The sequence below is a fragment of the Phoca vitulina genome, unplaced genomic scaffold (assembly GCF_004348235.1).
Source record: "Phoca vitulina isolate PV1807 unplaced genomic scaffold, GSC_HSeal_1.0 scaffold6, whole genome shotgun sequence".
In the NCBI taxonomy this organism is placed as follows: domain Eukaryota; kingdom Metazoa; phylum Chordata; class Mammalia; order Carnivora; family Phocidae; genus Phoca; species Phoca vitulina.
In genome coordinates this window covers 52,647,633-52,660,449 of record NW_022589709.1, presented here as the reverse complement: position 1 = coordinate 52,660,449, position 12,817 = coordinate 52,647,633, and the positions used below count along the sequence as shown (strand labels likewise).

Below are 12,817 nucleotides of genomic sequence, written 5' to 3'. Positions count from 1 at the left end.
AGGTCATGATCCCGGGGTCCTGGGATCGAGTCCCGCATCGGGCTCCCTGCTCAGCGGGGAACCTGCTTCTCCCTCTGCCTCTCTGTCTCTTATGAATAAATAAATAAAATCTTAAAAAAAAAAAAAATTTCTACTATGAGAGAACCAAAAGAGAAAGTTTTTTCTTTCAGGGGCATGAACCAATCATGTTTTAGATATATGTATTTAAAAACACACACACACACACACACACTATTGAAAGATTTCTGGGGTTAAGTAATAAAATGCGTACCTGTCCAGAATATCTCACACACACACACACACACACACACACACACTTGAAAGATTTCTGGGGTTAAGTAATAAAATGCGTACCTGTCCAGAATATCTCACACACACACACACACACACACACTTGAAAGATTTCTGGGGTTAAGTAATAAAATGCGTTACCTGTCCAGAATATCACACACACACACACACACACACACACACACACACACACAACTGAAAGATTTCTGGGGTTAAGTAATAAAATGCGTACCTGTCCAGAATCAGGATCCAGCTTCACTTTCAAACTGGGATCTTCACGCTGAAGGCATTTCAGTGCATAATCCAAATCTAAGGGATAAACAGTAACTGTTAACCTTCACATTTCACTTTTTAGATAATGTAACATGTGTTCAAGTGGGGGGAAAAAAATGAACAAGCAAACAAATTTTGAAAAAGAACATTTCAAATGGCTATAAATGCTTTTTAGAGAATAAAAGAAATGGTTACGATAGTGATAGGTTATCTGAGACTGAATGATCTGGGAAGGCCTCTCCAAGATAATGTAGATGAAGACACAGAAAAGAATGGCCATGTATGCAAAATCCTGAAGAAAAGAATACCAGACACAGGATATGGCTGTGCAAGGAATGGTTTTGCTAATGGAAAAATAACAAGATGGCCAGGGTAGCTGGATTATTAGTGGGTAAAAAGAAGAGTAGCATCAGATGAGGAGGGGAAGGTGTGGCAGGAATCACATCATGTAAGGTTTTGTAAGCCAGGGTGAAGAGTTTAAATCTCCAATGGGAAGCCACTGAAGGGTGTTAAGTGGGACAGTAACCATCTGATTATGTTTTGTAAAGATCAATCTAGGAGCTGACAAAAAAGCAAAATGCCTTCAGAAACAGAAGCAATAATGAGAAATTAGCAAAAGGAAACTAAATTACATCGTGAATAAAGAGATGCTAATATGATCACTCTATGATGAATTATCACACCCAAAGAGGAAGAATGTTATTTACGTCAAATATGGCATCTTAAGTGATACTTTAATATAATCAATTAAGTATATTCTCCCTCTCTACAAAAGATGTTAGAAGTTTCACAAAGTGTGGCTCAAGAAAAGAGCTGAGCAATGGATTAATGAATCAACCTTATCAGCCACACATTTAAGGTGGTCTTAGGGATATAAACTTCTAGACATACACTGTCCAAGTAGTAGTCAACTAGCCATCTCATTAGGATATTACTAGTCTAAACTGACATGTGCTCTAAGTATAAAATACATACTAGGTTTCAAACACTTAATATGAAAAAAAGAAAGTAAAATGCCTCATTAATTTTTATACTGATTATATGTTGAAATAGTACTATTTTTGATATACTGGGTTAAGTAAAATGTATCATCAAAATTAATTTTGCCAGTTTACTTTTTCTTAATGTGGCTCTAATTTTAGATTAAAGTGGATGTTGTATTTCTATTGCACAGTGCTCTTCTAGACTCCTGACATCCCGAAGTCAGGTTCAAGGACCAGCAACACTGGCAACACCTGGAGCCTATTAGAAATACAAAATCTCACATTCCAGACTGAATCAGAGTCTGCACTTAACAAGAATTCCAAGAGATGTATTATACACATTGAGGTTAAGGGGCATTATTTTAGATAATATCTTATTTTCAGATTTTCAAAGAAAGAAATAATGCTTATGACACTGGGGCTTTTGGAATGAAAACATAGTAACTTTACTGTAAATAAATTCATTCAAAGTATTTATAAAGAATATTTATAAATCTATCCTTCAGGAGTTTACTGGGATAAAAACAGGGTGTCAAGGGCTAAAAAAGGACTATGGGGTAAATACAATGGAGGGCCAGAAAAAAGAATATGTAGATCTACATGAAAGAAATCCAAGAGAGACTCCAGGAAGTCCCCTGCCCTGTGGGGCTTAGGACCTCTAAGCTAATGCCCATTAATGAGACTTACTTTGGACACCACAAACTTTTTCCCTCAAGCAGTTAAAAGCGGAGGCGTTAGATTTAAAATTGGCTGGTGCTACTTATCTGCAGGCCCACAATTTGAATTCATGTACTATACTATGTTTGAAATGACTTTCAAATATATTTTTAAAAACTCAGATTATTTTGTTTGGGCCGCCCCTGCTCTAAAGTGCCTGACTACACCTGATAGAACTAGCATGGGTCAACTGTGATGTAACTGGACAGCCGGATCCTCCTCCACTGGAGTCAAGACTATGTTTAGTTGGCCTCAGGGCATTTTAAGCTGACAAGAACACTGCTGCGGCACTCATTTTAACTTAATTGCTATTCCTTTACCAACTGGACAAGCAGAGACCTAGTTTCCTTCAGTACTTGGGGGCTATCTTAGACCAGTACTCAGACCTTTCTTTTGTGTGAACTCCAGCTAGACTGGTGCGGAACTGGAACCCCTAACTTGGCTAGGGATCTTCTTCTTTCTTTCCCCCTTGGTACTCCAGACGACATGGGGAGGCAGTAAATGGTTGCTTTCATTTTTCAATCATTTGTCCAACTTGTTTTCAAGGGGGAAAAATGGCTTCTAACGCCACCTGTAGAACTAGGTTTGTCCTTCAACAATTTAATATAGGAAATCAGTGAGAGCCTCAAAAAGAAATGATGCTTGAAATGAGATTATCTAAAGAAAGAGTAAACGTTTTTCAGGTGGACACAGTCAGGGCATGCCATCATAACACAAGACAGACCAAATTAAAAGAAACAGCAATGCAAAAAGAGCATGGTATCTTCAGGAAATTGGAACTAAGTATAAGGTGTGAGTATCCTGTTTTGTTTTTGTTTGGTGAAAGAAGAGGGTTCAGAATGAAGGAGGAAGTTTCAAGAAATGAGGCCAGGCAAGAAGACTGGTATCAGAGACTGCTAGTGGTCTTCCACTCTATTCTGCTGCTGTCTTGCTAAAAGACTGCATTTATCAGACTCCCTTGCAACTGAGTGGCCATATGTCTAAGTGATAGCCAATGACACAGAAGAAATCTTAAAAGGGAAAGGAACACATCTTCCTCCTCCTTACTCCATTCCTCTGTCAGGAACTCTACTGTGATGCCAAAGGCCCTAGCAGCCATCATGCTATAACTAAGGATAGGAACTATGCACTCAGAGAGTCAGGGCAGAAAAATTTGGAGGCTGGGTGCCTGATGACATTGCAGACCCAACCTCTATCCCCTGGGCTACCAACTCAAGGCGTATTTTACAAGGGAGAGAAATACACTTTTTGTCATTAAAGCAACTGTTATTTGAGGGGGTTTCTGTAATATGTAACAAAAACTAATTGGAAATAATACAGCTGAAATCATGATATTTATATAGCATATTAAGGAATTTGGATTTGTGCTGTAAGTAATGAGAAGCCACTGAAGATTTCTGAGTAAACAGGCTAAAGAACGAAGTACACAACACAAAAAGGTCAAACAACATTAACTATAGTATATAAATATCTTCACTGAGTTCTAAAGGTTGAGCCAGAAAACAAGGAAAAGGAGCATTTTATCAATGGTGATGACAAAATGATCAGTTATGAATCAGTAGCTATCTAATGTATTACTGTAACTGGAAGGGCAGTCCTGATGCCAGTTACTTAGAATGCCACAGAAAGCACCACAAGAACAAAAGTAAGGAAGAATATGATATGCAAAAAATGGCCAAGATCTAAGAAAAGAATAAATAAAAGGAGTTTGTAAAAATCAAAACATCTTAAATAAAAAAACGAGACTAATCACAAGTAATACTTATCCATAAATTCTGATAAAATTGAACTCACATCATGAAAGAAATCTTTTGAGAGTATAACATAACTGTTTCTATCTAAATTATCAGAGCACTAATTAATTAATACACTAAAACTATTTGTACCTGGCTGCCTAGCCACTGAAGGGGGCTCTATGGTACAGAAGAAAACAGGTTCTGGAATTTCCACCCCAGCCAATAAAAGTCTCTCTGCTTCATTGTTTTGTCTAGGCTTCTTTTCTCCTTCCCTTTCGGCTCGACGAGCTGCAGCTAACGCACTGGACTTGGATGACACAATGGTGTCCCCAGTGGCAGTCTGTAAGCAAACAAGATGCTTTAGAAGAAAACAGGCTCCTGGCGAGCACTCAGCTCACCACCAAGATTCACCAAATAGAAAAATTTTCATGTGACTTCCAACAGAACTTAAAACAGAGACAAATTCATAAAGCTCATTATAACTTTGCAGAGGTAAAGCTAATTTAACTTCTGTAACAATTCTATCCAAAACACTGCTATAAAATCCTAACAATAAAACACACACACACACACACACACACACACACACACACTACACAACCAAAATTCATCTGGTGAAACAAATGTACATTCCTAAATTTTCAATCATGTCAAAATAGGTTAGTTCTACTAGAAGTCCATTATAGAGTTTTACCACCAGTAAAAATTTATTACTGTTATACAAAAAATCTGCTATTAACTAAAATAAGCAATTAACCAGAATTCTCTAGACCATGCAAAATTGATAGCTTCCTTACAGACTCCAGTTATTTTTAAAACTATAATTTCCCTTTTAAACTTTAATATTACAAAGTTCTGTACCAGCTTCCTTCTCTGTAAAGGTATTCCTACTGAAGCAGTATTTCACATGTATTTGTGTAACTCCTTCAAATATGTACATGGAGCTCCTACCTTTGGGTGGGCAGAAGATATTTTCAATGCTATAATCCAATATTTGGACTGTGGAAATTTTATTATTATTATTTTAAAATATTTATTTGAGAGTGAGAGAGAGCATGAGCAGGGGGGAGAGGCAGGAGGAGAAGCAGACTCCTCGCTGAGTAGGGAGCCCAATGTGGGGCTCAATCCCAAGACGAGGGATGTGCCAAAGGCAGACGCTTAACCGACTGAGCCACCCAGATGCCCTGAACTGTGGAAATTTTATACTAAAGGGATCCTAAATCCTGCAATTAACCATAAAGAAGTTAAAAAATGTTCAAAGTAACAATGGTTATCCTAAATGCCAAATATACCAAAGTTTAATGAGAAAATGTATTCAATTTAATCCATATATAAATGAAATGTCCTTATAGTTTTAACCTAGCAAAAACACATACAGCATCAACTATTTTCATGCATTCAACTGACAAAAGTTATGCGTGATGGGCACTGATCTAGGGACTAAAAAGACAGAACAAAAGAAACTTAAAATCCTTGCCCTCATGCAGCCTTCACTGGCAAAATATCTTCAGTTACTATCTAGATTGGTTATAAGGTTAAACTGTCAGCAGTGATCAAGACAGGAAAAAACCTCAATAACAAAATATTAAACTTAAAACACAGATATGTACCCATGAATAGTATATTCTTTTACTTGAATTTGAACGTTACACAAATATAATCCATACTGTTGACAGTCTTCTGTAATTTTCTTTCTTTCTACTATGAGATTCAACCATGTTGATGAATACGTTCCAATATTCATTACCCCACTACTGATGGCTATTTGGATTGTTTGTGGATTTTTGCTACTGTAAAATAACTGCTTTTAATTAAATATTTAAGCTATTATTTCCTAGAGAAACCATCTGGTCGCTTACATGTTTAAGGCCAACAGTCAAAGCAATGTTACCAGCAGTCAGTGAAGGGATTTCTATATGTTGGTCAGCAAATGGCAAAAGAAGACGACTTATTCTCTCCCTGTAAAAACCATGATTCATATTAGTAAAAGAATTTTTAAAGAAATGAGTCACTTTTAGAAATAACCTAAACTTCTACTTACGTGCAGTTTCCATTAATATTATAGATGGCTGACTGGGGTTTTATCATGCCTGAGTAAATGCGCACAAACACCAGTGGTCCCCGCTGCTTGTCATGAAGAACTTTAAATGCCAGGGCACATAAGTCACCCTTATACCACTGCCTACAAATTGAGACATTCCAGAAAAACCTTTAAAATACACTTCCCATGTATCTATGCAGATCAGATCAGAATCATTGTACAAACTTAACCTTAATGTCCTCCCTCCTATCTTCTAGTTTAGCTACTCAGACTGATTAAATAATGTCAGTACTAATTACCTCCCTTCCTCCACCTGACTGAATTATTTAATGGAGATCTTTTCATTAATTCCTCAAAACTAAAAATAATAGATTCTCTCCCAAATATTACCTCTATTTGCAAGTAATTCCACTGCATAGAGTTCATTCCGCAGAAAATATACCTAGGGACATCATACTACTGCTCACAAAAGCCTGTACAGGGTATATATATATACAGGTAGATGCTTTCCAATCACTACTTTCACTCCCACTTTCTTTCCAGTTGCATAACCATAGAAATCTACACTATAAACTTGAACTTGTTTACACAGCCAACATTCTTACAGACTGATGTCCTTAAATTAACGTGCACTGTTAAGTTTCAGAAAGCCTGAATCCCTCTGAAATTGCCAAATTTTGTGCATAGGTACATATTTTTCCTGAGGAAAAGCTCCAGGTTCTCACTGGTTTCAAAGGAGCCCATGAATCAAAGTAGGTGAGACACTTCTATTACAGAACTTCTCCCCTCTTATCCCTATTCTCTCCAACTTTTTTTTTTTTTTAAAAAACATTTGACAGAGAGAGAGACAGCTAGAGAGAGAACACAAGCAGGGGGAGTGGGAGAGGGAGAAGCAGGATCCCCGCCTAGCAGGGAACCCGATGCGGGGCTCGATCCCAGGAACCCGGGACCATGACCCAAGCCGAAGGCAGACGCCCAATGAGAGAGCCACCCAGGCGCCCCCCTTTTCTTTTAATTTTAGTGAAAACTTACAAGAGTCTGCCATACACTAGGCACTGTTCCATATGCTTTATCAATATTAACTCATTTGATTCTGGTAACAACCCGGTGAGATAGGTCCTATTCTCTGCATTTTACAGGTGAGAGGTTAAATAACTTGGAAGAGGGGCGCCTGGGTGGCTCAGCTGGTTAAGCGATTGCCTTCAGCTCAGGTCATGATCCTGGAGTCCCGGGATCGAGTCCCACATCAGGCTCCCTGCTCAGCAGGGAGTCCACTCCTCCCTCTCATGCTCTCTGTCTCTCATTCTCTCTCTCGCAAATAAATACAATCTTAAAAAAAAAAAAAAAAAAAAAATTTAAATAACTTGGAAGAGCTGGGATTTAAATCCAGGCAGTACACAGTCCATGCTCATAATTACTTCACCATTAATACATCTCCAACTGAGAGATATGAAAAGTGATTAATACCCTACTTAAAGGATTAAAGTCCATTCCTGCCTGCCATTTTGTACAACGCTCACTCAGATTTTAGAGGATTTTTTACTAAGTACAAAGCTGTTAGTGACAAGAAAAGTAAAACAATGACCTTTCTTTACAGCCACAAAGTATTTTGAGCTTATTAAAAATCTTGAGGGGCGCCTGGGTGGCTCAGTCATTAAGCGTCTGCCTTCGGCTCAGGTCATGATCCCAGGGTCCTGGGATCGAGCCCCGCATCGGGCTCCCCGCTCTGCAGGAAGCCTGCTTCTCCCTCTCCCACTCCCCCTGCTTGTGTTCCTCTCTCGCTGTGTCTCTCTCTGTCAAATAAATAAATAAAATCTTTTTTTAAAAAAATCTTGAAATCTAGTATAAACATATTTACAGAAAATTTATCAAACATCCCACTATACTTTTTTTTTTAAACTAAGACAACATGGTAAACACTTGTACTTTTATACAGCAAAAAAGCCACACGTTCTACCTCCATCTGTAAACATAGGTTACAAAAGATAATGACAAATGTTCCTTTCAAATAAAATTTCATCTAGCTCTATATTATTTACAATTATATCCTTCACCAATGTTATTCAAAAAATGGTGATTCAACTACTCTTTGGAAACAAGAACTATCTGCCTGTTTTTTCAAGGCTATAAGATTTTAATCTATTGCATACTCACAGAAATTCATAGTTGCGCTCTTCGGGTGAAGGCAAGTACATGGTAATAGCATCTAACAAGGGCTGGACCCCTTTGTTTTTCAGGGCACTTCCACAAAGCACAGGCACTGCTGTCTGAGCCAGTGTTACTCTGTGTATTGCAGTCTGTAGCTATAAAGCAGAGATGTAAGTATTCCGTGTGCAGTATACTGGCCTCTAACAAAGTATCTCAGAATTAGATGCCCTCGCCAACCAATCATGTAAAACAGAAATACTAAGCACACTTCCATCATTTTTTAAGGCCTTATTATTCTTTTTTTAATAACATTAATCACTACTTGATATCTTGGATATACATTTAATGGTTTACTGTCTCCCCACCCACTAGAATATAAATCTATATGAGCATTATAACAAGTCCCATAAAAACACTGCTGAATCCCCAGAAACTAGAAAAGTTCTTAAAATAAGTTGTTTAAAAATATTTCTTGAATAAATGAATTTACTTCTGATTTAACCTTAATAGTCTAATAGAGGAACTGACCAGATATTAAAAACATAAATACGAATTACAATTTTTTCAAAGGAATTAGACCCACATCAAATCAAATCCAAAGAAAAATGAGAAATCAAAGCAGAAATCAAATTTCAAAGACCTCAAAAGCCAAGAAAAGATTGGGTGTGCTTGTAAGCTACTGATAAGAGACATGGTGGGTCAATTTGAACTCAGATTATAAGCTCTTTGAAAACAGAAATCATGTGATTTTAGGGCACACTAAACATCATATCTAACATTCAAATACTAAACAATAAAAAATTTCAATAATTAGGGCATTTCATTCAAAAGAAAAATACTTTTTTCCATTTCTAATTCCAAAGGTCTTAAAATTAATCTAGAGACTCATGTTTTTAATTCTTTCATGAAAAATAACTAAGTAAATCTGCTGGGCTCATTCTAGACCCCATTATACATATTCCCACCTAAAAACACTTTACACTTCACTTGGGGGAGGGGGAGGCGCCTGGCTGGCTCAGTTGGTGGAGCATTCAACTCCTGACCTCAGGTTCCTAAATCCAAGCCCCATGTTGGGCATAGAGCTTACTTAAAAACAAATAAACAAAACAACAACTTTACTTGGTAACTCTTGTTTCATAAAGAAAACTAAAGATAAAGTTTGGCAAATTCATGGGGGAAGGTCTCTGGTAGAAAATAACAAAAATGCTTTGAAGAAATGTGTCTAATTCAATCACCATCACTATTTAAAACATGTCTATTCTCTGGCTTAATATATTTGAAAAGAAAAGAAAAAAAGTTTCCAAGAAAAATTAAATCATATTCAGAAAAAAATGATGAGAAAAATAATCATTGCAGCAGTCTACAAAACCAATAAATTTTCAATATAAAATTTCTATCCATAATTTCCCTCAAGTACTTAGAAAAATGATCGCAATGAAAATGCTGCAAAGAATTGACTTTTGCTGACTCAACAGCAGTAAAAGAGATTCAATTTCTGATTTATACAGCACATATGACAATAGTAAATCACTACCATTATTTAAGTACTTGTACTAATAGTGACTTGACTTTACTGTTCTCCTAATTAAGTCAGCCTTTTCTAATGCTATGCAAAGTCAAAAAAAACAAAAACACCTGAGACAGAGAAATCAAACCACAGCCAAATAATAAAACTTCAATAAAGTAAATAATAAAATTTACCTTTTCAGCTGGTAGCAAATCAAAATTTTCACTAAATTCTCCTAAAACCAAGTCAGCAAATTCATCATCCAAATCCGCAACCTATAAAGAAAGGTTTTAGTTCTGTAACTTGTTTTTATTGTCACAACTGTTAAGTCCAAATACCATAAATGTACATTATCCAAATATTTCAAGACAGCTACATGATCTATCTTATGCAGGCCAAGGAACTCTCTACATCTTCTCAAGAGATAAATAGTGTTTCTTTCAAAGGAAAGGAGAGGGGATTGAAAACTGAAGATAGAGGGCGCCTGGGTGGCTCAGTCCGTTAAGCGTCTGCCTTTGGCTCAGGTCGTGATGCCAGGATCCTGGGATCGAACCCCGCATCGGGCTCCCTGCTCCTCCCTCTCCCACTCCCCCTGCTCGTGTTCCCTCTTCCACTGTGTCTCTGTCAAATAAATAAATACATAAAATATTTTAAAAAACTGAAGATAGGACATGATGAGTTCCCTAGATTCATGGGAAGCAATAGTCAGATAAAGTGCTACCTACTCAGAGTGCTCAAAAGAAATAAGATACACAATTTAGAGCCAGTGATAATATATATAAGGGATTGCTATTTTTAGATAAATATATAAGTCTTAGTTCATAAAAATTTCACTTGGTATTCCTTTAACATTATGAATGTTCACCAGATCTCCTAAGACACTCCAACTAAAGTAACTCATCTTACTGTAATCCTGCACTGAGGGAACAGATTTAAATTGGGGGTCAAGGGCATCACTTCAGCAATAAAAATGCAATTATCTAATTCATGTTCTTTTCTTAATCATCTGCCAGTATGAAACAGAATTCAGCTGACAGTAAGTTTAATAAAAGTTTCAAAAGTGGGGGCGCCTGGGTGGCTCAGTCGTTAAGTGGCTGCCTTCGGCTCAGGTCATGATCCCAGGGCCCTGGGACTGAGCCCCGCATCGGGCTCCCCGCTCCACGGGAAGCCTGCTTCTCCCTCTCCCACTCCCACTGCTTGTGTTCCCTCTCTCGTGTCTCTCTGTCAAATAAATAAATAAAATCTTAAAAAAAAAAAAGTTTCAAAAGTGGGCGCGCCCGGGTGGCTCAGTCAGTTAAGCATCTCCTTCAGCTCAGGTCATGATCCCAGGGTCCTGGGATTAAGTCCTGAGTCGGGCTCCCTGCTCAGCGGGGAGTCTGCTTCTCCCTGTGCCCCCCACCCCAAGTTGTGATCGCTCTCTCCCTCAAATAAATAAATAAATAATCTTAAAAAAAAGGATTCAAAAGTTTAATGATAGTACAAGAGAGCAAAACATTCCAACTTGGGGAGAAAAAACACACTCCTAACCGCTAACTATTGTAGAAACATACCTAACCATTCTCCTGAAAAGAAGTATATATGATGGTTAAACACAGCTTCTGAAGTCAAAATGCCTGGAAATAGCTCCACTACTAACTTGTTCAAAAACTTAGGTCAAGTTACATCACCTCTTTTTACCTTGGTTATTCATGGAGATAATACTAGTACCTACCTCACAGGGGAAGGATTAAATAACCAATTCAAATCATGCTTCTAGGACATACATTAAGTATACAGTAAGTGTAATGATCACTATTCATCTTCAGAACACAGGAAGTTGATTCTAGTCCACACTAATCTTATTCTCTAAAAAAATTTAATTGTGGTAAAATATAACATAAACATAAAATTTACCATCTTAACCATTTCTAACTAAATAGCTGGGTAGTGTTAAGTATATTGACATTGTTGTAAAACTAATCTCTGGAACTTTCTCAATCTCACAAAACCAAAAATCTATACCATGCAACAAACTCTTCCTCACTCTCCACTCTTCTAGCCCTTGGCAGCTATGATTCTACTTTCTGTCTCTACAAATGTGACTACTCTAAATACCTCATATAAGTGGAATCAGTACAGTATTTGTTTTTGTCATTGGCTTATTTCAATTAGCATAATGTCCTCAAGGTTCATCCACACTGTAGCATGTGTCAGAACCGTCCTTCCTTTTTAAGGCTGAATAATATTCCATTATATGTATATACCATATTTTATCTACTCATCTTGTAGATGGAACACTTGGGTTGCTTCCACCTTTGGTCATTATGAATAATGTTGCTATGAACAAGGACATGCAATTATCTCTTCAAGACCCTGCTTTCAGTTCTTTTGGACATACATCCAGAAGCAGAACAGCTAGATAATATGGTAATTCTATTTTCAGTTTTCTGAGGAACCACCACACTGTTTCCCATAGTGGCTGGATCATTTTCATTCCTACCAATAGTACACAAAGGTTAGAGTTTCTCCACATCTTTGCCAACACTTGTTTTCTGGTTTGGGGGAGGGGGTGGTTTGTGGGATTTTTTTTGATAGTAGCTTTCCTAATGGGTGTGATGTGGTCTTACTCTCTAACGAAAATAAAGAAAATTTGAGACTATCTGTACAAAAATAAAGTGCTAATTACAAGGAATATATATTCCTTGGGGGATACTCCTTATAATTAGCACTTTATTATTTTGCACAGTCTCAAATTTTATTTTCATTATATACCATCATGTCCTAAGACACACATAAGACAACAAAAAAACCTCAAAGGGGAACCAATTATGTACCCAATTATTGATTAATAAATGTCAATTCCACTTTTATTCTGTTTATGGCCTCCTAAATTAGAGAAGTGGTATAGCAAAGTGGGTAAGAGCTCTACCTCCAAATGAAGACAGACCTGGGTTCAGATTCCAGCTCTGCTACTTATTAGCTGTATAACAACTTACTTAAGGATTCTAAGTTTCTGTTGCCCCACCAGTAAAACAAGGATAATATAAGTCATTGTGAGGATTAAATAATATATAAAAAGCACTTAAACTAGATCATCGTAGGTCCTCAGTAACTGTTACCCAATAATAAAAATAACAATCAA

The 12,817-nt window shown here is 37.1% G+C and overlaps 1 protein-coding gene across 3 annotated transcripts in view; it reads right to left on the bottom strand.

Annotated features, from left to right (window-relative positions):
- Positions 1-12,817, bottom strand: part of GFM2 (GTP dependent ribosome recycling factor mitochondrial 2) — a 58,869-nt gene that overhangs the window by 15,220 nt on the left and 30,832 nt on the right. For all 3 annotated transcript variants that reach the window (XM_032404200.1, XM_032404199.1, XM_032404201.1), the window contains 6 exons: positions 9,891-9,971; positions 8,196-8,344; positions 6,042-6,182; positions 5,860-5,959; positions 4,151-4,340; positions 524-600 (listed from right to left, as the gene is read on the bottom strand). In XM_032404200.1, coding sequence (XP_032260091.1) covers positions 524-600; positions 4,151-4,340; positions 5,860-5,959; positions 6,042-6,182; positions 8,196-8,344; positions 9,891-9,971 — 738 coding nt within the window. The remainder of the gene's footprint in view (positions 1-523; positions 601-4,150; positions 4,341-5,859; positions 5,960-6,041; positions 6,183-8,195; positions 8,345-9,890; positions 9,972-12,817) is intronic.